The following is a 25,420-nucleotide window of genomic DNA, read 5'->3' as shown; positions in this document are numbered from 1 at the left end:
GTGTTTTCTGTAGCCGCATATGCATGTGAAAGCTGAAGAAGAATCTATGCCTTTGAATTGTGGTATTGGTGAAGAATATTGACTATACCATGGACTGCCAAAAGGACGAACAAATCTGTCTTGGAAGAAGTACAACTGGAATACTCCTTAGAAGCAAGAATGGTGAGAGTTTGATTCACATACTTTTGACATGTCATCAGAAGGGATCGGTCCCTAGAGAAGGACATCATGCTTGGTAAAGTATAGGGTCAGCAGAAAAGATGAAGACCCTCAGCAGGATGGATTCACACAGTAGCTGCAACAATGGGCTCAAGCATAGCAATGATTGTGAAGATGGCTTAGGACTGGACAGTGTTTCGTTGTGTTGTAGGAACATAACTCATAGGGTTGCTATGAGTCGGAACTGACAAGACGGCACCTAACAACAACACAACAACAATAATGCTCCTTGGTTAAAATGGCCTTGAGATCATCATATACTGGGTAGGACATTTGTGTTTTTTGGTTGTTCAGTATCCTCCTTTTGGTAACAGCACCCAACATTTTTTTGGAGAAAAACTACCTTTGATACCTTTGACAAACAGTTATCCTTTTGCGTTGACTCCACCATCAACTCCAGCAGAGAGCATGTGTGACTCATTCAGACCTGGCCACTCGGAACATCAAATTCCTAGGAGCACATTAATTGGTTTAACGATGGCCATGTGGACCAGGCAGAACCAATGACACGTAGCTAGACTTGTGCTAGAACTGCACAGGGAGAGGAGGACAGCTAAAGTTGACCTTAGGAAGATGTGATGTGGAAATTCTGTGGCTACGTTGCAACTCTGTGAGAAAGTCTCGTTGAAAATACAGTCAGCCCAAAAGAAGTGAAGCTGAGAGATGGACAGAAAAATGGGATCGGAGTAACATTTTGAGCCCTTTGGGTCAAGCCATGACTGGGGTCACTGATGCCTGAACTTTTCAGTAATGTGATCCAGTAAATCCTTTTCCTGCATAAGATGGCTTGAGTTGGGCTTTCTGACACTTGGAACCTCAGTAGCCTTGGCTGATGTAAGCATTTGTCTCAGATGTGTTTTTCGGCATTACACGTGATATGCAGAGTGAGGTAATGACATGGTTTTGAGCAAAGCCTTCTCTCTGAAAGGAAAAAAGAAATTTTTTTTTAAATTATCATTTTAAATTTAGGCACCAGGAGTTTCCTATAAAGGAGCCCTGGTGGCATAGTGGTTAAGCGCTCAGCAGGTAAGTGCAAGGTTGGTGCTTTAAACTCAACAGCTGCTCCGAAGGAGAAAGATGTGACAATCTGATTCCATAAAGATTACAGCCTTGGAAACCCTATGGGGCAGTTCTACTCTGTTCTACAAGGTCACTATGAGTCAGAATCAACTGGAGGGCACACAACAGCAGCAGGAGTTCCCTATAAGTCGATGAGATAGACCACATAGTGTGGAAGGTGCTCTAATGGAATAGTGTACAGGTATTGCGGGAGCATAGGGGACAGTTCTCTCATGCTGTCTGGGCAGTCTCCTCAAGTGCCCATGGCTTTCAAGTTGTAACAGCAGTCACAGTTTTATTTATAAAAATCCACTTGAGTCACAGCAAACATGCATTTAACTAGCAGAAATTAAGCTATATGTGCCTGGTAGAGGGAGAGAGGTGGAAAGAAAGTGAGAGAGTAAGAAAGCAAGAGAGAGAGGGTGAGAAAGAGAGAGAATGAGAAAGAGAGTGAGAAAGAGAGCAGTTTATTGAGATCATTTCTGTGGACTTTCTCATGCATGGATGAGTGTGAGATGGAGAGACTGGAGAAGCAAATCAACAATTGTTCTATTAGTTGGTCTCCGTTCCTGTGGTTCTGTCATGGTTTGAGCATCCCACCATATTAACTGCAATTCTAGGGCTTCTGTTCAACATGAACATTAAACACTAGCTATCTACTTTCATGCCCAACTGCAGAAACAGAAAATCATTTCATAAATGGAGGAAAAGCTGGCTGGGTTGGGTTTATTAAGATACAACATTGTATTGTATCCCCACAAGAGGATCTTCTTAGAGGATCTTCAAGGAAAATTTTGACAATTTATCATTTTAACCTCATGCTCTGACTTTAAAACCTAACTCTGTGTAAGTTGTGACTCCACTGTACTTTTGTGTACTGGCACTGTATATAGTTTTACTACTTGAAGAGGCCTTAGAAATTCTCTGGCTCAAGCTTCTATCTTATGAAGGAATCCCATTATAGCTTCTTTGCTACATTTTCTTGCAGTCTTCATTTACTGCTTTGTGAAGTGAGCCATTGTGGATAATCCCATTGATGATGAGATTTATCCTTCTGCTGAGTCAAAAATGTGTTTTGATGAATTGCCTTTAAAATGGAAACAATAATCCATGCTGAATATAGATACATTAGAAAACATGTAAACAAAATGTAAATATTCACCCCACCCATCCCACCCTCTGAAATACTGATGTTCAGAAAATGGTACCTGCTATTGGTACCTGTTCTCTGTATTACTCGTGAGCAGATTATTTTATTTTGCTTCATTTGAAAAAATGCTAGTAGAGTATTTGAAAGGCACAATGTCTGGTATACTCCTTCAGAATGAGTTTTTAAATATCATAAATATATGATTGTGTGACTTGGTAACCTGCTTTTTCCACTTAACCATGAATTGAGACTATGTTTTCATGTTATTGCAGGTACAACTTCATCATTTTTTAGGCTTCTGATCCATATTTCCAAATTGCCCCTCCCCCCAGGAACTTGTAATAATTTGCATTCCCACCAGCAGTGCCTGAAAATGCCCATTTCTTCACATTCTTTTTCATCTCTAACAATTTGAGAGATGAAAAGTAGCATCCCATTGTTGTTTCAGCTTTCACTTCCGGGATGATAGTGAGCTTCAGCTTTTTTCTTTTGATACTGCTCACCTGTAATTCTTCATAACGGTGTAATTAAAAGTGTTTGCTTATACTTCAAATAGAAGCTGTAAGGATCAGCGTGAATCTAACCTCCAAAATGTGGCGATTGCTCCAGTCCCCACCTTCCCACTTCTCCATCCTTGTTGCCAGCTCCTCCCATGGCACTCTCGCTCTCTCTCTGACACTAGCCATCCAGGGCTAGGCCAGAGTTCACAAGTTTAAAGGACACCGTACTTCAGATGACCAAACAGGCAGAAACCAGACACAAGTGTGGAAAAGTCCACATGACACCTTAATCCTCTGATCTGCGGGCCACATATTTGGGGCTGGTTTCCTTCCACTCCTTTAGGATGCCAGCCAAAAGCTTGGGAGTCCACATGACATCATTTGTTTCTGATCTGCTATCTCCTACTACCCTTTTGGGTTTGTTCCCTGGAATGACTCACAGAACTCACAGAGAATATACCACACTCACAACTATAGATTTAATATAGCCAAAAAGGATACAAATGAAGAGATGCATAGGGTAAGTTCTGGAAGCGAAAATTCCATGTCCCAAGCAATGCACTACCTTCCTGAGAGCAGATGTTCTTACCAGCTAGGAAGCTTTCCAAGCTTCCATGTTCAGGGTTTTTATCAGCCAGGCCTGCATGGTAGGCTAAATCATGCTTCCTGAGGCTAGTGGATATTGGCCTCCCAGAGTAATTCATTTCTGGTCTGGTCAGCCCCCATTCACCAGTGCAGATTCTCAGGTGTGCCCTGGTAGTCCCAGACCGAAGAACCCCAGTTACTCCAAAGATTATTTCTCTGGAGCCAAGGACAAAGGACATCTTAGAGTAAAACTAGGTCCTTTACCCCACACTACCTAAGGAAGTGTTTGTGTCAGCCACTCAGTGCCACATTGCAGTGACCCTTCCTACCGTTCCCTGGAGTACAAGTCCAGCAATGCCTTGAAGCTATTTACTTATTGTATATCTGAGGATACAGCCTGGGCTCTATGGCCCACTTCAGGGAAGTCTTTATTTTCTTCTCGCAAGACGCAAGTCATAGAAAATTCTCCGTGATCACTTTAAAAGTAGGTTGATTGCATTCAGATACATGTGGGGGAACAAGTAAGAGATTTAGAATCTAAGTTTAATAATGTGGCCCAACAATCTGCACTTGAATGTTACTGCCTGAGCTTATGGTCATTTTCAGATTTCAACTTGGAGTTCAAGTAACTCGATGCATCAGAATACTCAATAATAATGTTTCCTATTATATTTATTTCAGCAAGAAAGTCAGAGAAAAAGTGTAAGGAAATGATACCTGATACCGGCACCTGTTCTCTATATTACTCTTGAACAGGTTATTTTATTTTGCTTCATCTGAAAAAATACTAGCAGAATATTTCAAAGGCACCATGTCTGGTATAGTACCGTAGATGTAAAAATGTAGCATAATTACTTACATGGTGAGAAACCAGAGATTACAGCAACGAGTACTTTAACTGTCCAAGGTACTGAAATCTCCAGCTATTTTTGATTTACAGTCTTGTGTATTACTTTGAACTCGAGTGTTTTGTTCATCGAATAAACATTCCTGTCATTCCATACTTCTTATGTCCTCTTTTATTTATGCTTATCTAAAGTTAATACATTTGAACGTGAATCAACTGAGTGAATAAAACAATTTTATATGTGATAGCGTGTCATATGTTTTAAGAGCTACTTTTCTATAACAAAAGGAAACGAATAAATGTAACTATGGTTGTGGCCACAAGACCAAGTATCTTTAAAAAACAAAACCTCAAAAACAGAAAACCAAATGGCTCAGAGCTAAATAGAGACCTAACTGCAAGTGGAAATAGAAAAGAAAGAGGTGACCAGACCAGGTCATCAGCTTTGTGAAAAATATTATGACTCAATAAACACAAAAACCAGGAGTGCAATACTTAACATAAAAAAGAACTGGCAAGATAAAAGGGACACATGAAACAATGTTTTATTTTAATGGCTAACATGAAGGACCACAGAACGGGACATGCTGCTCCGTGGGAAGGGATCATAACATTGGAAAGGCACACACTTTGTACTATTTTAAAAAATCTAGCCTGTATGGGGAAAACACACACGCAAAACCCCAAAGATCAGAAATGTGGCTCACGCACAGTCTGCAATCACGCAGATACAGGGGTCAAACTAGACCAAGGAAGGAAGTGTCAGCATTTACTGAGCGAGCGTTGCATGTAGTTTTATGAACTAGGACCAGTGAGAACAGGAAAATGAATTTGAAAAGATGGTTCTTTTCTTAAAGAGAAGGGGCAGACACATCGAAAGAAAGGACTCAGAATATCAGAGTTTAACCCCTTCGTCAAACAACAGAAGCCCAGAAATGCTAAGCAACTTTCTGAAGGCTTATTAACAGCAGAGCTCGGGCCAGAAATTAGTAGCCTAATATCTATCTTGGTGGTCTTTCCGATATCTGACAACTGTTTCACATGTAACAAAAAACTTAATATTCATATAAACAAGTGTATCCTAATATTAGGACTAGAGACACAGAGTAGTAAAATGAAAGGATGATAAAGTGACTGAAATGGGAAGGAATTACCCATCAGGAGTCAAGGGACTCGTTTGGTTTGATAAAATTGTAAGGAAACAAAACACATTGGCCAAGAGGCATGAGGAAGACAGAGGTCAGGATGGGCCCAGAGTTACCCAGGGGAGCCCAGTGAACCCTATGCAAGCAGATTTAGGGGGCCAGTCAGAGGAGAGGAGTAAGTTCAGCAATAAATGACAAAGGTATCATGACTGTTTAATCAGTACACATTTGAAACAAGGTGTTTAGTGTAACCGAAATCTCTGATGAATATTCTGAAAGCAATATTTGCTTCTTTAACAACCTCTAACAAAAAAAAAAAAAATTTTTTTTTTTTTAACCCACATAAAAGGATCCCTGGTGGTGCAGTGGTTAAGTGCTTAGCTTCAAAAGTTCAGTGCTTCAAACTCACCGGCAGCTCTGTGGGAGGAAGATGTGGCAGTCCGCTTCTGTAAAGATGACAGCCTTAGAAACCCTATGGGGCAGTTCTACTCTGTCCTATAGGGTCGCTATAAGATTGAAATGCAATGATTGAAAATGCTTTCAAATATGAAAATGTGATGCCAGCCAGGCTACTTCTGTTTTAGTCCCACACTGTCATGGACCAGCTGTTTGGCCTTGGGAAAGTTGCCTTACCTTTCAAGACTTTCATCTCCCACCTGTAAAACAAAGGGCTTCAGTACATCAAACCTTCCTAGACTTTGTATAAAAGGACCACCAAGGGCCCTAGTTAAAGAAATACATCCCTAGGTCCCATCTTACACCAACTGAAACACTCGGACCAGGGAATCGGCTGTTTGTTACCAGCAAAGCTTGGGAAGCTCTCACTACATGCTCTCTAAGGCCCCTTCTAATGATTACAGGCTGTGATTCACTGGAGTAAGCACAGAATTCCCAAAGCAACTTTATCTCTGTTTAATGGACTCAGGGTCTTACAAGACCCCCAGAGATCACTGTGAATGTATATTACACTCATCATCAGGGTCTGCAGCTTCCCATGGAGAAAGGGTAGGAGAATGGATGAAGGCACTAACCTTAGGTTATCCTTTTTTGAATATAACATTCCATAGATGAGGTCTCCGATGTCAGCTTTTAAAAATTCTATTTGCCGAAAATAATATTCTATATCCAGTGTCCCTGTTTTCAAATAAAAGTCCTAGCACCAAAGGCAGAAAATAATAGATGATACTGTCTCCTAGGGGCGGAGTACAGCAAAGCAAAATATCACTGTAAATGTATAAGCTTCACATCTTCTCAGTAGCTTTCTTATTAAAATATCAAGTTACCCAGCTGGTCAGAGGTAGAGTGTGGATTTTTCCATCTCATATTTTACAATTAAGTTTATAATTTTTTAAAATCATTCATGGCTCAAAAGCAATGGAGGGATCTTGATGATATTAAGTTCAAGCTTAATGTTACAGATTTCAGGAAAGAACAGTAATAATGTTGCAGAGCTATGATAGTTTGATCTTCTACTAACTGAAAAGAAATAAGCTGAAAGTAGCTGGAAGTGACAAACACATTAATATATTCCCCCCTCAAAACTATTCTAAAATTAATTTGAATTCCTGCCTGACACAAAGCTCTTAAATATCTGTTCCAACAATTGTCCTTGAATAATTGGAAGCTATCAAAAAAAAAAAAAAAACTCTCCTTGTATATGTATCACGTATCTTATATGGCCAGCGCATATGGTTGTGAAGTTTGTGCACCGAACACAGGCGCTAGGCTAAACGAGTAAGTGGAGAATGAAATCCAATCCAAGTTCAGGACACAAAGCTGTGCTCCTCGGCATTGGCTTCTCCCCAACTCCCACTCCTAGGAAGGAAGGAAGGCACGTCTTCTGACTTGAACAAAGACAGTCTACAAGTCAAGCCAGTATCTGTGGGTCTCTTCCACCTCCAGGAGCATCTTGCTCTAATTGCCATACATACCAGCAGTGGCCTTGCTTATATAAGCTAGTTACCATATAGGTTGGCAATGGTCACCTAGGCTTGCAATGGCCCTGTTTACATACTAGCAAATACAGTCTCTGACTACTTCTTCCAGGTGGTTGCTGGGGGCAGATTTAATTGGTGGAGTCTGACTCGCTGACATTTTACTATGTTGCATTGGATGCTGTAGTTGTTATGTGGTGTGAGTCTATTCTGATTCATAGCAGCCCTATATAACTGAGTAGAAGATTTTCTAAAAATGTTTGGGTTCTTTCTAATCAAAGATTATGGCCACTTGCTTCTTTTTGGAACCCAAAGATGTGACACTTCTGCATCTCCTTGAAAAACAATGCTCCAGTTTGTAAAGAAATGAAAAAACAAACAAAAAAAATACAATCTTTTATAAGACACAATAAGACTCCTAGATATTACAGTTGTCAGCTTAACTTTGACTCCCGATTGGAAAAAAACAGTGATGCAGATCATTGATTATTTTGCAGCCTTGAGATGATCAATATTTCAATGTGTATCAGTAAATGGCTATTCTAAAAATATATAGTATTGGAATCTATATTTATGTGCTGTAAACTAGAAAGAGATCTTCTTCTTATACTCAGCATTATTAATTGATTACTGAAGAGGAATTATTGATCAACCACTGAAGAGTAGAGTAGGCAGAGCAACGCGATGTGGTTGTGGAGAACTGGGCAAGACCTGGGAAAGGCAAAGTAATTCCAAGCCTGTTTACCTGAGCGGATACTTCGAGATGACACATCTTGGTGTGATTTCACAGACATGACAAAGACTTTCCCATCTCCTTCCCCGCCCATCTCTTGCCCAGTACTTCTTTTACTTGTCTACTGATGCTTGATGGTTTCTTATTCATGACTTAAAGATTCATTTGTTGTTAAAATGCAAATACATCTGGCATGGGAAGAACATTCTTAGGGGGCAATTCTCTCAGAGAGCACACTTTAATGGGGGAAAGAATATAAGGGCATAGTACTCCGGAAGATGGGTCCAACCCACAACCCATCATAGGAATGATGCAGGACTGGGCAGTGTTTTGTTCTATTGTGCTTGGAGTCGCCGTGAGTCGGGGGCCCATTTGAGGGCAGAAGCTAATAGCAAAGACAACAGTCCTGAAAGATGTCACTGAGATAGGGAAAGGACCAATACGGCTTCAGCTGCAATTTCAAGTGACCTTGAAATTTGACCCTACATTGGCAGTCAAAGCAACTTTACATGTGATTAGCTCTGTATAAACCTACTGAAAAAACCAAACCCATTGCCATTGAGTTGATTCTGACTCATAGCAACCTTACAGAACAGAGAAGAACTGTCCCACGGGGTTTCCACCGAGTCGCTGGTGGATTCGAACTGCTGACCTTTTGGTTAGCAGCTGAGTTCTTAACCACTGCGTCACCAGGGCTCTGAGCTCTGCATAGGGAATGACAATTTGACTCAGACATGAGAGGGGCTGGGTCAGACAGCTCTTGTATGATTTGTGTTTCCATTTCTAACTAGTGATGTGTACTAGTCACTTAACTTCTCCAAGCTCCAATTTTCTCCTCAACTAATAAATGCCTGGCATTATATCAGGCATTTTTAAATATGAATTCATGATAATAATAGTACCCACATTATAGGGTTGTTATGAGAAATAAATGGGATGACCTTAAAAGTGCTTGCTATGTGCCTGGCACAGAGTAAGAAAACTTTTATGGAGGAAGTAATCATAAGAATGATCTTTTAAATCCATAAATCCCTGTACAGTTTACAAAGCACTTTTGTATCTACTGTCTCCTTACAGCAATTGCGTAGGCATAACTAGCCAGGTATTTAGTGCTCCATTTTATAGGTGACCAAAGTGAAAGAAGTTTGGCAAGATTCACTTGCTTAGCTGTACTTCCTACTGAAAAAGGTGGCTGGCTAAAATGTGCATAAATCTGCCAAAGTGTGTACTTAATTCTTTCATTTTATCAATGGAGAAACTTAGGGTGGCTCAGAGTAATTTTGATTTTCTTTTCTGAAACTTGGAGTGAAAAAGATGTTTGTATAAAAAAGTATGAGTTGGACAAATGCTTCATACGTACTAGTAAAGTTGGGTAAAAAGAGTTACCTCACATGCAGAAGAGAACAGTGAGCAATTTAACTTCCAGTAGATAAAAATTATTATGAGGGTTCTGCTGCTCTTCATCTTCACTGAAGTGTTGGAAAATTAAGGAAGGACAAGATTTACACTGGAAACAAGAAAAGATTTGACGGCACCAAGGTTTCTTAGATTTTGGAAAAGCCTGCTGATACAGGGTTTGAGACCTCTCCCACTAGATACATTTAGAAATCTGGGGTGGCCATATAAATTAGAATCCTCTTCAGAGGCGGACAACTGGACCAGGAAGCATCTTGAAATGACCTCTTGCAAACCTGGCTCTGTGATTCAGCAAAGATTTAGATGACTTCGAGGTAGGTGAGGGAAGTTCTAACAGGACATTTGTTGTGATCCTTTTCAACCAAACAAATACCTGCTTTAAAAGCAGCAAAAATGAAATGAATATATTGCAAACATTCCCACTGGACACTGAGACTATGGCCTACCCTCTACTGAGCAAAACCTTTTCTGTTGGTTAGAGACTATCCCAGGCTTGCCATTAGTTGCCTGGGAGAAGCATCTGTTAATACGTTGAGACAGCAGGACCCAGTAAAGAATTTCCAACTCTGTGCCAAGCTGAAAGGCTCTGGAGTTAAGGCTTGCCCATAAATAAAGGAGGTATTAAAAACATGCATGCCTTCTACATGCCTTCAAGTTTTGGTTCAAATTACAACCTTTCTAGAATGACATGAAAATCAGGGCTCATTCATTATGAATGGTGTGTTATCTTGCTAAGTTCTTATTTTTAAGTTTAGTAAAATACCATATGTGTCTGTCAACTTGGTGTGTAAGTGTGAAAACACATCCATTCTGAAACATGGCCTTTTTGAGGATAAGAAACAAAGATAACTTCTTTGACTAAAGTTAGGACTTTTATTCCCTGGATACTGGCAGCGGTGATGAATTTATAGAAGGAAATGAGTTACTTTAATGATCTGCTGTATAGTCAGGAAAGCATTTTTCCCTTTTGACTCAATTTATCTTTAGTTACATCATAACATGAAAGATTACCAGAAAGCAAATGGGTTTGCACTTTTAAAAAAAAAAAAAAAGTCATGGGGGAAAAAAAAAGATGGAAGTACTTTTCCAGAATAAAATGTACTAAATAGACTAACAATCAAATGCAATCTTTGATTCGATCCTGGTTTTCACCAAATGACTGTGACTTTTCTGTGTGTTTGAAATTTTCAAAACAGAAATTCAAGGGGAGAAACAAACAAAACAACACAGTTTCAGCTTCATCTCTGAAAGAATGACCTGGGATTATGTTTTGGTCGTAGCCCAGAGCGAGGGAATCACCTTAAAACTTGTTTTCTGAGAAGCAATGGTGACTCAGGGAAGGATTATAGCTCTGTGTATCTTTGGTAAAATATTTGGCACAATGCCTTAAAAAGCAAACAACAAAAAACAAACAAACAAAAAACACCAAACCTATTGCCCTACAGTAGATTCTGTCTCATAGAGACCCTATAGGCCAGAGTGGAACTGCCCCATAGAGTTTCAAAGGAGGGCCTGGTGGATTTGAACTGCCAACCTTTGGGTTAGCAGCTGTAGCTCTTAACCACTATGCCACCAGGGTTTCTTCAATGCCTTACAGGAGTTGAAATAATACTTTCCCAAGGGCTAAGATTAAAAAAAAAAAAAAAGGCAGGGGGAGGGGAGAGGAAGGGGGCTAATTTACAAGGTGGTAGATGCCCTTACTGGTTATGAAACATGGTCATCAGCTTGACGCCTTAATTACAACCTCTTTGAAGTTCATGGTATGTTGTCATTAATCCCCAATCAGAGGACTGAGTCACCAAAATAAAAGCTGCAGGATTTACGCACAGGGATTTATTATTGAACAGGGCCTCCTGCTTCAGGGGTAGGATACTTGAGACCCTCTGCCCTTTCACTGCTGATGTCTCCAGCTCTTTCAAGCCAAAAGGTAGAGCCCAAGATTAGAGGAACGTGTATAAGGGCGTGTTTGTGCAGATGCTGGTTGGGACATGAAGACAAACGTAGGAGTGATTAATCCTGAGAACAAAATGGGAACTTTGCTGGGGGAAGAAAATATTTCTGGAACCAGAAGCTTTAGTTAGCTTTAACTAACCCTATCAGTTTTTGCCACTTACTTATCAGTTTTTGCCACTTAGTGAGTATACACAGGGCCAAAGGGGAAGGGTAGGTGGGCGAGGGATCTTCACAAAATGAAATGGAAAGCTCTCTGCAGTTCTTTTGAGAAGAGGATTTGGAGGTGCCTTGAGGGTGAGGAACAGTTAGGACACTGGCATTTCTTCTGGACTTCTGGGAGAAATGGTGAAACCAAAGGAAAACAACCTAAGGCTGATTAATGAATTCATGGTGATGTTCGCGAATTCAAAGTAGATTCTAATCAGATCCCGCCCCCTTCCGTTTGCGGAGCCAGCACGAAGCAAGATTCCCCAAGCTGCTTCATCACTCCCTGCTATTCGCTGCCCCAGGAAACTCTCCTGCCTCACCCCTGAGTCCGTCTTCCACGCTTCTCTCGCAGAGCAGTTCATTGCCAGCCACTCCCAGGCTCCCCGCGCAGCAGGCAGCACCCTCTCCGGCCTCACACCCACCCGGGCCTGCAGCTTGGGGAGGGGGCAAAAGATCCAGCTAACTCCAGGAAAACTTCCTCGCCCGAGATGACTGGGGTGCTCCGGCTTTCCCAGCCCGCCAGCGCGGGGCCCCACTGCATTCATCAAAGTGCTGCGGCAGCGATTGGTGCTGCACGGCCCGGCGGCTTCTGAGCTGCAGAGACCCGGGCGACCCGCAGCGACGCGCCCCCCGCGAGGGACGGGGCCCTTTCCCACCGAATGCTCCCGGGACGCGGCCGCCGCCAGTCCCGGGGCTGCAGGCGGAGCTCGGCTAGTGCAGGGCGACTTTGCGCCACGATGCTTTGTTTTCCTGCGGCAGGCACCGGAGGCGGTCTCTCCCCAGCAGACTTAACCCGCCCGCAGCAATAGCCATGGAAGTTGCTGCGGCACAGATGGACAGGGAACCGCTTGGCGCGGCATCTTTTTTGGATGGTTTTTCTCTGCACGGATCATTTCTTTCCTCCTTCGTGAGGTAAGTGAAAGCCAGCCTATATGACCAAAGGGAGGGATTGAGGAAGGGGATTGCGGTAGCACAAAGGGTTAATGTGTCAAGTTTTCTTCTTGGTGCGGGGGAGGGTCCCCCAATGCCATCCATTGCAAATACAGTTTAGGGGTTGGGCTTGATTTGCAGGCCCCTTAGGGGAGGGGGTGTTGGGATTTATTTTATTTTTGCCTCAAACTTGTCTTTGCCCATGTCCTGAGAAGGGAGAATGAAAGTGGAGGGAAGAGAAAGCCCCAGGAGTCGGGGGTGGGGTGGGGGTGTAGATGGCCCCCGAATGATTTAGCAGAGAGGTGATCCTAAGGGCAAGTGACTAGAGCAAGCCTTTAACCCAGACCAGGAGCTCTAAACCCCTGGTCATACTCCCCCACCCCATAGCACCCATCCCAAATCACCCCAGCACCCAAATAACCATGCTGATGCCTCTCTGGGAAAGGCTCTCCAGGGGCCAAAATGACTACTTAAGAAGGTCTGCAACCTGTCTTGCATACAGGTGGTGCACAATATATGTTTGCTGATCGGCTGAATGGTGGTGCATCCCAAAGGCTGCCTTTTCTGCCACAGAAATTTTCTTTGGACGGTTAACTGATGCCCTGATGTAGACCCCAGGGCACCAGATAGTGCAGTTCATTTTGCAAAGGAGGTGAGCAGGAGTCTTAGGTAATACAGTACTTAGATCTTCATCTTCCAGAAGAACCCATCTGACAGCTTCTGGGTCAGATCTATGGGTCCAAGGAGCAAGTGACTTCACAAGGTTCTGGCATAGTGAAGCAAGCACAGGCCTTTAAGTCAGAGATTTGGGTTTGGATCTTGATGTTCTGATCCTGGATGTCTTCTTTTACCTCTCTGACCCTCAGTCTCTTCATCTGTAAAAGAAGGCCAGTTAGAGCTTCTTTAAAGTGACAGAGGGAAGATTAAGGGAGAGGAAATCAGAGAAGGTGAGGAGGGCACTGGATAAATGTCAGTCTTGGCTTGGAGGACTCAGGAGAAGAGGGTATCTTAGGTGCTGCTGACTTCTCTGTTGGCACTTCCCTCTAACTCTGGTGCAGGTCAAAACATTGCATTGCAGTTATGGCCCTGGAAACAGTTAAGGAGGAGCAGGCAGCGCGAGGTTTGGAGCCTTTATCTGGAGCTTAGCAGCTCAGGAGCTGCCTTTGGGCTGGGGAACAGAATTTACACACCTACTGGTGTTTCTGGGATATGAATGAGCGAAGCAGAAATTCCTTGTTTGCCTCATTTCAGCACCTCATCCATCCCCTCAGCCCTCTTCTAGTAGACGGAAGCAAAGTGTGGGAAAGGGGTCCCAGAAATCGTGTCTTGGAAGCACCTGGGAGACCAGCACCTGCCCAAAGGGCTGGGGAGTCAGAGTAGGGCCATCAGATTGGTACCAATTTTGCCTGAGCAGGGTCTGCAGAGAACTCAGGGCTCCAGCCAGGGCTGCCTGTGAGGTCAGTGACAGAACACTAACCAACCTTCCATGGACCTCATTTGGGAAACTTAGAGGCTTGGTTGTGACATTAGGGTGGGGTGGGGTGGGATGATGAGAAAAGATGCTATTGACACAGGGCTCCCCAGAGGCCTCAAGGTGCCCTAGAATGGCATACCAATTCAGAGAGCAACTGCTAATGTAGGGTTTAGAGCCACAGCCAGCAGGGTTTCAGATGACGGGGGCAGTCACCTTCTCTTTCATAAGGAAAACGACTATCTAGTCCAACCTCACAGCACTGGAAAGTAAGCTCCATGAAGGCCAGATCCATGTCAGTCTTGAATGAACACTGAATTTTAGAAATTTCATCCATAACCGAAAAGAGGATTCAAACTTCTCTCTCTCCAACACTGCTCCATGCAATTCATGCCTTCATTTAGCGAGTATTTCTTGAGCATCTACTACGTGCTAGTTTCCATTGCTGGGCATCGAAGGAATTTGTACATCTCATTCATATTGGTACTTCCAGTAGCCCATCCAGGAGCATCTCAGCCCCACTTGACTCTTCGGGAGACGGAGGCCCCACCGCCAGCCCCCGTGTGGCTTCAGGCCGGGTCAGGGGAAGGGGAGTGCCGGGAGCGGGAAATGCGGCCCGGTAGCCTCTTCCCTGGAACTTGTCAATAGCCCCTCCACCTGCCCGTGCTGGGTTCCATACTCCCAGGGCCGCCGCTCCCCGGAGGCGCCGGGCTTGGCAACTCCTCTTTCCTTTAGGGCCGCGGCGCCTCTCTCCAGCCCCCTCCCTGGCCTCCTAGCGGCGGCCCCAGCCGGGCGGCAGGTAGCTGGGGAAGGGACCCGGCTGCGCCTAGGGAGCGAGCTTTCCCGGGCGGGGAGAGCGCGGCCGATGCGGTGCGGTCCCAGAACAAAAGACTTATGGCTGGCACCGGCCTCCTCGGAGCGCGGTGAAGACCTGGGCGTGGGGCGCAGGCGGGAGAAGCCGGCGCAGGAGGAGACTGAAGTGAAAAAAATGAAGTGAGACAAGAAAGGGGGGCGCCCAGGGTGGGAGCGGTGAGAAGAGGTCACCCCCGAGGCCGAGGTCTGCGGCGGGGCCGCCGCGGCCCTCCCTCTGCCTCCTGCAGCGCCTTCAGGGCAGCCGAGCGTGTCTCCGGCAGCAACTCCGCGGAGCGCGCCGTGGTCGCCTCCACGCCCGCCGGCCTCGGAGCCAGTAAGTAGCGGCGCGCCTGCCGCCCGCCCCGCCGCGCCCGCCCTCGCACCGCCCCGGGCCACTCCGCCGCCAGCCAGGCCCAGTGCTGAGCGCGCCTCCCTGGACTGCTCCTCCGCCCGCCGCGCTCCTGCGCTCTCCCGCCGAGGCGCGGTGTCTGCGCCGCGCCGCGCCGCGGGGAGGGTCGCCTTCGCCGCGCGCTCCCCGGGCTCCGCACCACCCACACGTCCAATGGCTTTCGGGGGGTGGGGAGAAGGGGCGGGGGGCGTCGCCGGGGGCGAGGAGCGCGGCCCGAGTGGGGCGTGTGCGCTCAGCGCGGCCGAGCGAGGCTGACGTGCCCGCGGGAGCGCGCGCCCGGGCGGTGTGAGCGAGTGTGTGTGTGCAGGAGTGTGTGCGCACACGCCTTCGGGGGCCGGTGACACTGCAGTGGGCTTCTCCATTGAGCCAGCCTTCCGGCTGCTCAGCCCCCAGCCAACGGGCACCTCATTTAGGAAACAGCTTGGCTCTGTCATCTTTCCAAGCCTTCCCCTGCATCCACACCTCGCTGAGCTTACTTTTCCTTTGACCCAGGGTGCCGTGGCCGACCACCCCCCCAATCGGTACAAACACCCACGCCTTCTCAAGTTCTACCCTAGGCCAATATTTTTCCACTTGTCTTTCTCTGGGGTTCCTCTTTGAGCCAGGTCAGGCTCCCCCATCCTTGGAAATTGTTAGACTGCTGTACCGAGGCGTGCAAAGCTCGAGGACTTTATCATTATTTTGATTCTTTTCAATTCCTCCCCTTCCGGGTAACGGAGCAATGAAATTTCCAATCGAGACTCCAAGGAAACAGGTGAACTGGGATCCTAAAGGTGGGTATCCTCGACTTTTGGCCGCCCTCGCCCTGCCTCCGTCTCCTGCATGTGCGCGCCTCCATGAGTAGAGGACTGGCTCCTGGCAGCGTGTGTCCTCCGACTGGGATCTGCGCTTGGGAACCGCAGCACCGGTGGGAGGAGGGCGGAGGCAGCGTGGGTTCCGAACACAGATAGTGCCTGTCATTATCACATAATCATTGTCCTTCCTGGATGGCTTTAAAATCTATTTAAAGATACATCAAGTCGGCTGTTTGGCTTGACATTGCATCAAGTGTCGGTATTTGCTTTTGACTTTGTGCGATTGTGTGTGTATGTGTGTCCTTTGTTTCTGGTGATCTTTGTCTCTCTGGCAGATGGGTGGGGTGCCTCCCCCTGGCCCCGGAGCCGCGCGGCTTGCCAGGGTGTCCTCAGTGGGAAAGGTTTCCTGGCAGCAAGTGGAGAGCGGATCTGCACAGCCGCGGTCTCTGGGGTGGCCCTTCTCTAGGGGCGTGAGGAATAATGGAGCCCACGGGGACCTCCCGAGTCTTGGCTCAATCTTATTACCAAACCAGGCAGCTAGTTGGGCTCAGGCCATACTAGGAAGGGGAAGAGCAGTGGTTGGTGAGAAGGGTGGGGCTGGAAGGGGCTGGGGAGGGGGCATGCAGTGTGCCTGCCAGAGAAGTGGTGTTATTTACAAGTGCTTACCAATGTGGGATGTTCCGTGGGCACAAAAAGGGACGATTAAGACCGATTTGTGTGTTCCCTGCATTGGCCACCGTGCCTTTAATTAGCATACAAGTGTTAAGGCTCCTCCCCCGTATCAGAATGGGAGCAGAACAAGTTGAAACCCAGTGTCCAGTTTTGATAAGAATACTCTTTAGCGTTGGTCTTAGCTGGGCTGAGCTTGGCTAGGCAATGCCTCAGTGTGCACTGGGTTGAAATTTGTTTGTTTGGCATGTGTAATGTTCTTTATGGTGCATTTCTTCTTTCCTCCAGACTGGAGAAGAAGAAACCCACTCCTATCTTGACTAAATGTCTTATGAATTGACTGGCTATTTAAGAGTGAGTGGTATTGCCTTTTTTAAACACTGAGGCTCTTACACTTTATATACAATGCAAACCTTCAATTTTTTTTATCTCTAATCTCTGGAAATATGGAAGTATGCTGTGTCTTTTTTTTTTGTTTTAATCCCTGCAAAACGTACGTATTGAAAACCTACCACATACTACACCAAGCACTATGTTAGCCCCCTGGGGATACAGTCAGAAATGGACGGACGAGACAGAAGGTCTGCTTCCATGGAGTTTACAGTGAGGGAGGTGGACACAAAAGTCACTGCACAGAGGAGTGCATACTTACAAGTTTATATATGTTCTTTGAAGGAGAAAGTGTCTGATGGAACAGATTGTCAAGCACCAGGAGATGGGTGTGGCTAGAGAAGGCTTCCCTGAGGAGGTGACACTTATACTGAGACTTAGAGGATGCAAAGGACTTAACAGACTAATGAGGAGAGGAAGGTGTTCCAGAAGAGGGAATAGCAAGTGTGAAGGCCCTGAGGAAGAGGAGGGAGCACTGTGTATGATGAACTGAAAGATGGTCCCTATGGTTGGAGTGGAGTGAGGGAATGTGTATTTTGAAATGTGGCTAGGGGAGGGGTCCACAGTGGTCAGATCACAAAGGGCTGTGTTGGTGGTGGTGGTGGGGGGGATGGGATTCTAGGGTGGGGGAAGGACTGTAGTCTTTATCTTAAGCCAATGAAGGGTGTCAAGGAGAGGGGTGATGTGATCTAAACTAAGTTTCAAAACAAGCGATGTGTGGCTTCCATGGATGTAGGGGACCAGATATGATGGTGGCGTGGACTGGCATGGTGGCCATGGAGACAGAGAAGTGGATGGAGTTGGGAGGTATAGAGGACGTGAAATCAACAGGCTTTGTGTGAATAAAGTGGGCAGGTGGAGGAATTGGAATGACTGGACAGGAGGCAGAGCAGGACTAGTCTAAAAGGAAAGCTCATGAGTTTAGTTTAGGACTTGTTGAGTGGGAGATGTCCGTGAGTCATTCAAGGGCTGTGTCATGTGGGCAGCTGTCTAAAGGGTCGGGATCGTCAAGGAACTTGGGTGGCGAGGGAGGGGAGCGGGAAGAATTTCTTGAAGCTTGCCTTGTTTGATTTCCGTATGATCATCATTCAAAATCTAAATGTCGCCACGATAGCTACACCCATCAACATTTTACAGCCTGAGACAGTGGAGGAACATGCAAGAGGCATCTACAGTCACAACCAATAGGTGCTGAAAGGAAAAAGACCCCAATAAAAATCACAACATTTAATAAGCAATCGTTTTATGCCAGGTGCTTTATACACACTATTTTTTTTCACTCTCACAATACTTATCTGATGATATAAGTGTTACTGTCTCTCTTTGACACATAATTGCCACCATGACACCACCAAGCTACTTGGTGTAAGTAAGATACTCTGGATTCACACGTGGTTGTTCCTGTAGGTGGAGGTGGCAGAGGACAGAGGCAGGAGTGTGGAAGGTGAGGGTGGCATATCTCACACCCGTACAGAACTGTATACCAGCGTTGGTCTAGTGCTTAACATGTGTTAATTTAGTGAATTTTCACACACACAAAGAAAATTAGGAGGAAGGTACTACCTTAGTTTTACAGATGAGGGAACTAAGGAACAGACAGGTTGAGTAACTTGCCTAAATTCACACAGCTAATAGGTGGTGAGTTTGGGTTAGAATCGGGGCTCTTGAACACTCTTCTAGTCTATGTGTCTTAAGTAATTGGAACCTGTGATTCTTGGGTGGTGAGGCACCCGGAGTGCAGGGACTCGAGCAGCTTTTTGGGTAGAGGAGGAGCAGGAGGAGAAGAAAGAGGAGGAAGAGGGGGAGGAGGAGGAGAGGAAGAAGAGGAGAAAAAGGAAGAGGAGAGGGGGAGGAGAAAGAGGGGGAAGGAGGAGGGGAGGGGAGGAGCAGAGGAGGGGGAAGAAGAGAGGAAGGGAGCAGAGGCGGAGGAAGAGGTGAAGTGGAGAAGAGCAGGAGGAGGAAGAGAAAGAGGAGGAGAAAAAGAGGAGGGGGAAGAGCAGGAGGAAAGGAGGAGGAGGAAGAGGAAGGAGAGGAGGAAAGGAGAAGGTGAAGAGGAGGAGGAGTGGGAGGGAGAGCAGTGATCAGCATTTCCGCCCTCATTCCTTTCTCCACTAACCCATTTAGCCAAATAAAGTCTCCACTTCTACTTCTTTTTTTTTTTTTCCACTTCCACTTGTGGTGGGCCGGCCACTGGCCACTTGAACAGATTTTGAGTTTGCTCTTGGTTGGTTTGTGTTTACACAGACCAAAGTGTGTTTAGCAGGGCAAAGATGAAAGGGAACCTAGCCTTACAGTGGAAAAATCAGAGGGACAGTTTGCATTAAATAGACTGTAGGATTTGGATTTGGATTTTAACAGACTTGAACCTTCAGGTGGAGATGCTCGAGGGTTGTGGAAGGAAGTTGTAATCATGACGTTGTGCTTACAGCCCCATTACCTGGCAATTTAATAGCACAAAATGAAGGTGGTTGGAGAGCAGATTGGTTTTGATTGTACTTGGGCGAATTAAGGAAAACACTGTCAACAGGTTTAGGTGTAAAAATAAGACCTAAACGTAACTTGATTATTTTTTGGTGGGCTATAGCCTTTCTCCATATTCCTAAAAATAAGCCTTCAGTAAACAGGGTAAGTGTGTAGGACTTGCATGAAAGTAGTTTTGAATACAACTTAGGTGCATTTTAAATCACTGAGATCACTTGTTAATGATTTTCTGCTTAAAACTGGGATTGGCTTTCTACTTCTGTATATTAACTGGTAAAAAACCAAACCAGTAGCTGTTGAGTTGATTCTGACTCATGGCAACCCCATGTATGTCAGAGTAGACTGGGTTCCACAGGGTTTTCAATGGCTGATTTTTCAGAAGTAGATCACCAGGCTTTTATTTCAAGATGCCTCTGGGGGGACTTAAACCTCTAACCTTTGGGTTAGCAGCCAAGTGTGTTAACCGTTTGTACCACTCAGGGACTCCTATGTATGTTAAGGGCTTTTAAGAACCAATAAAATCAGCAAACAGTGTTTCCATAGCTTGAGGCAAGCAGATCAATGTGCTGTAATGGGGGCAAAAGAATTAGGTTCGAGACCCAGCTATACCATTAGCTAGCTGTGTGACTTTAAGCTGCTCATTTAGCCTCTCCTTGTGGAAAGGGCCATTGACATAGCCTCTGCCCACCTCTTTGACCTTCCTCAGTTTCCTCCTTTGATCTGATCTTTGAACCACTTAGCTTTCTTTTGTTCCTCAAATAGATCAAACTTCCTCCTGTCTCAGGGCCTTTGCATTTGCAGTTCCCACTGCTTATAATGCTCTTCCTTACACATTCACATGGCTGGCACCTTTCCATCATTTGAATCTCATCTCACATGTCACCTCATTAGTGAGAGCTTTCCTGTTCTATCTGAAGACCTCTCCTCCTGTTCTTCAGTCTTATCACTACCTATTATGTCATCTGCTCAGTTGTTTTCATGACTTCTGTCATGACCTGAAACCATCTTACTTCCTCATGTGTCTCGTTTGTTGCCTCCTCCCTCACTGGCATGTGAGCGCCATGAACGGGACCATCTCTGCCTTGACCACTGCCATATCCGCAGGGTCGGAAAGTGCCTGGCCCATAGTGGTGTTGTTAGGTGCCGTTGAGTCGGTTCCAACAGCGACCCTATGTACAACAGAACAAAACACTGCCTGGTCCTGCGCCACCCTCACCATCGATGTTATGCTTGATCCCATTGTTGTAGCCACTGTGTCAATCCATTTCTTCGAATGTCTTCCTCTTTTTCCCTGACCCTTCACTTTACCAAGCATGATGTCCTTCTCCAGGGACTGGTCCCTCCTGATAACATGCCCAAAGTACATGAGACAAAGTCTCACCATCCTTGCGTCTAAGGAGCATTTTGGCTGCACTTCATCCAAACAGATTCGTTCGTTCTTCTGGCAGTCCATGGTATATTCAATATTCTTTGCCAACATCATAATTCAAAAGCATCAATTCTTCTTCAGTCTTCCTTATTCATTGTCTAGCTTTTGCATGGGTATGAGGCAATTGAAGATCAGGTGCACCTTAGTCCTCTAAGTGACACTCGATAACCACATATAGTCATTGTTGAGTGAATGGACGGGTGGTGGGATGGATTGGAGAGTATCCCTCAGGCTTCATGCATCACAGAAATTCCAGGACTCCTCTAAGCTAATAATGGTGAAGTACAAGTAAGGAAAAAGAAAGAATATCCCTAAATAATGGGATATTGGGAAGATATCAAACCTGTTGCCATCAAGTTGATTTTGACTCATGGCGACCCCATGCCTTACAGAGTATAGCAGTGCTCCATAGGGTTTTCTTGGCTGTGATCTTCATGGAAGCAGATTGAGGTCTTTCTTCCTCGGTGCTACTGGGTATGTTTGAACTGCCAACCTCTTGGTTAGTAGTCAAGTGCAAACTGTCTTGCATTGCCCAGGGACCTGGCATATTGGAAAGGACACCAATATTCCCACCTCCTTGAACTCTTCCAGCTCTTCAAAGCCTCCAGAGGATGGTTCCCTTCTTTTCTCTCCTTCCACTGGAGCGAAAAGTCTGATGGGAGCTGGGTTGATCTAGTCTGATAAAGATATGGTCAGTGTCCAATGAGTAATTGGTTCATAGTCACCCCTGGAGAGTTTTTTAGGTATTTTAATTCAGTTAAGACAGAAGCAAAGCCACAGAGCAGTAGCTAGATTTTTTTAAAAAGCTGTATTTCTAGTGCATACTTTTATGCAAAATTCTGGAGAGGCCTCCACCATGAGTATGTAGCACCTTTCAGTTTACAGAACACTTTTTACAAATTATCTCATTTGCTCTTGAAACAACCCCTAGTTCTGTCATTAGAGTCTTAGATTTGTGTAAAATGGGTAAACTAAGACGTAGCAAGAGTAGATGACTTATCTGGGGGCCTGAAGTGGTAAACAAGCAGAGCTGGGCCCAACCCAGGTCTTTTGATTTTTTTTAATCGTTGTAAAAATACATACGTAAAACATTTGCCAGTTGAGAATTTTTACACGTACAATTCAGCGACGCCAATTACATTAATCATGCCGTGCAGCCATCACTAGTGTCTGCTGCCAAATTTTTCATCACTGTGAACAGATACTCAATGCTTCCTAAGCGTGACTTCCCCTTTCTCCCTTCCTCCTGCGCTGGTCAAACACCATATTGCTGTGGGCAAATCTGCTGCAAAAGACCTATTTAAAATGTTGAAAAGCAAAGATGTCATTTGAGAACTGAGGTGTGCCTGACCCAGGCCGTAGTATTTTTCGTTTTTTTTTTTTAGACAGTGGGGAGCTCTAAAAACTTTTATTTATGTTTCTTTTAATGTCAATCAGTGTTATAAATTTCGTATCAGACTTCTTTTTTTTTAAAATTGTACTTTAGATGAAGGTTTACAGAACAAACTAGCTTCTCATTAAACAATTAGTACACATACTGTTTTATAACATTGGTTAACAACCCCATGACATGTCAATACTCTCCCTTTTCGACCTTGGGTTCCCTGTTACCAGCTTTCCTGTGCGCTCCTGCCTTCTAGGCCTTGCCGCTAGGCTGATGTGCCCCTTTAGCCTTGTTTTGTTTTATGGGCCTGCCTGATCTTTGGAAACCCTGGTGGCGTAGTGGTTAAGAGCTATGGCTGCTAACCAAAAGGTCATCAGTTGGAATCTACCAGCTGCTCCTTGGAAACCCTGTGGGGCAGTTCTACTCTGTCCTACAGGGTCACTCTGAGTCAATGTCAACTCAATGGCAATGGTTTTTTAATCTTTGGCTAAAGGGTGAACCTCAGGAGTGACTTCATTACTGAGCTAAAAAGGTGCCTGGGGGCCATACCCTCAGGGTTTCTCCAGTTTCTGTCAGGCCAGTAAGAGTGGTCTTTTTTTGTGAGTTAGGATTTTGTTCTACATTTTTCTTCAGCTCTGTCCAGGATCCTCTATTGTGATGCCTGTCAGAGCAGTCAGTGGTGGTAGCCAGGCTCTGTCTGGTTGTGCTACACTCAGTCTGGTGGAGGCTGTGGTAGTTGTGGTCCATTAGTCCTTTGGACTAATCTTTCCCTTGTGTCTTTAGTTTTCTTCATTCTCCCTTGCTCCGGAATGATAGGGTGAGACCACTGGAGTATCTTAGATGGTCACTCTTAAGCTTTTAAGACCCCAGGAGACAAGTCATAGTATTTTCAATCACCTCGTGTGCATGTGAAAGCTGGACAATAAATTAGGAAGCCCGAAGAACTGACACCTTTGAATTTGGTGTTGGCAAAGAATATTGAATATACCATGAACTGCCAGAAGAACGAACAAATCTGTTTTGAAAAAGTACAGCCAGAATGCTCCTTATAAGCAAGGATGGCGAGTTGGACGTGTTATCAGGAGGGACCAGTCCCTGGAGAAGGACATTATGCCTGGTAAAGTAGAGGGTTAGCGAAAGAGAGGAAGACCTCAGTGAGATAGATTGACACAGTTGCTACAACAATGGGCTTAAGCATAACAATCGTTGTGAGGATGGTGTAGGACCCAGGCAATGTTTCATTCTGTTGTATATTGGGTCCCTATGAGTCAGAACTGACCTGATGGCACTTAACAACGACAACAACGACAACGATCTGCCCGTGGTAACCATTAATAAATTTTGATCTCTACTTATGGGGCCCTGGTGGCACAGTGGTTAAGAACTTGGCTGCTAAACCAAAGGGTCAGTAGTTCAAATCCACCAGCTACTCCTCGGAAACTCTATAGGGTAGTTCTACTCTGTCATAAATTGACTTGATGGTAACAGGTTTTATATACTTACACTTCGTACAAGTGAGATCATACAATATTTGAACTTTTGGGACTGACTTACCTCACTCAACATAATGTTTTCAAGGTTCATCCATGTCGTAGCATGTATCAGGACTTCTATTCTCTTTACAACTGAGTAATATTCCATTATATATATGTGCTGCATTGTATTGATCCATTCATTTATTGATGGACTTTTAGATTGTCTTCACTTTTTGGCTGTTGTGAATAGTGCTGCAGTGAACACTGGTGTACATGTGTCTGTTTATATTGCTGTTTTCAAAGTCTCTTGGGTATAAGCCCTGGTGACACAGTGGTTAAGAGCTCAGCTGCTAACCAAAGGGTTGGCAGTTTGAATCCACCAGCCACTCCTTGGAAACCCTGTGGGACAGTTCTACTCTGTCCTATAGAGTCACTAAGAGTTGGAATCGACTCGATGGTTGTGGGTTTATGAGGCCATGTCTTTTGATTCTCAAGTCCAGAAGCATTTCCTTTAAGCTCTTCTTCCTTTCAGGATTCTTGTCCATTGCATACTCTCCCATTCCTTCTTGCCCCAAAGTGTATTCAAAGGTTTATCTGAGAGATTTTGAGGAAAGTCTTCCCTGATCAGTGAGTCCTCAGACAACAGCTGTGTTCAAGCAGATCGTGCTTGTACAGGCTGACACTTCCTTTTTCCCATGAGTTCAAGTGAAGACCCTTGGGCCCCATATGTGCTCTGATGGCTAAAAGGACATTTTGGTCTCTTGTGAATTCGAGTGTGCTCAATTTGCACAGTCGCTTTATAGCTGTCTTTATTAATGTGTTTCCAAACACACATTTGCATAACTTAGAAATTTTCTGGAAAGAAAACATCTATTTTTGATTTAATATCCAACTTCTAGGAGATCAGCCTTCTAAGTAGGGTTAATAATGTGCCAAAATCATCACAATTACCCTAGAAAGTAAAGAGTAAAGATGTTCCAAAGATTGTCTGGGCCAAGATTTGGTTCAGCGTTCTTTTCCAGCGGTGTCTAAGGGGAGTGTCATCATCCTTTTGACAATCCCAGTGATCGTTGGTTGGAATTAAGACTGAGCAAGTTGACTTTGCTATTCCACACCATTTCGAAAACATTTGTGCCTTGGCTCCATGGGAATATCAACTTAAATCAGATGTATTTAAAAAATACAATCCCCATCTTGCCTCAAATTGGGCAACTTCAACCGCTATGGAGATAATGCTTGTAAAGTATGTCTAATATAGGAACAGTGCTAGTGGCTGGCTGTTGGTGAAGAAGGGGTTTTGGAGCTAGTGGACTCCTATATGCTTTTGACCCATAGAGAGTTAGACAGAGTTTAATGATAAAACAGAGTGAAACCATTTTACCAATAGG

At 44.9% G+C, this 25,420-nt stretch overlaps 1 protein-coding gene across 1 annotated transcript in view; it reads left to right on the top strand.

The window, feature by feature from the left end:
* Positions 1-16,131: 16,131 nt before the first annotated feature.
* The window catches only part of KCNK10 (potassium two pore domain channel subfamily K member 10), a 160,433-nt gene continuing 151,144 nt past the window's right edge, over positions 16,132-25,420 (top strand). Inside the window, exon 1 of the mRNA XM_049898380.1 lies at positions 16,132-16,183. Coding sequence (XP_049754337.1) covers positions 16,132-16,183 — 52 coding nt within the window. The remainder of the gene's footprint in view (positions 16,184-25,420) is intronic.

Source organism: Elephas maximus, chromosome 10, assembly GCF_024166365.1.
Source record: "Elephas maximus indicus isolate mEleMax1 chromosome 10, mEleMax1 primary haplotype, whole genome shotgun sequence".
Taxonomy (NCBI): domain Eukaryota; kingdom Metazoa; phylum Chordata; class Mammalia; order Proboscidea; family Elephantidae; genus Elephas; species Elephas maximus.
Note: the sequence above shows the minus strand (reverse complement) of the source record. Positions and strands in the feature narration are given on the sequence as shown.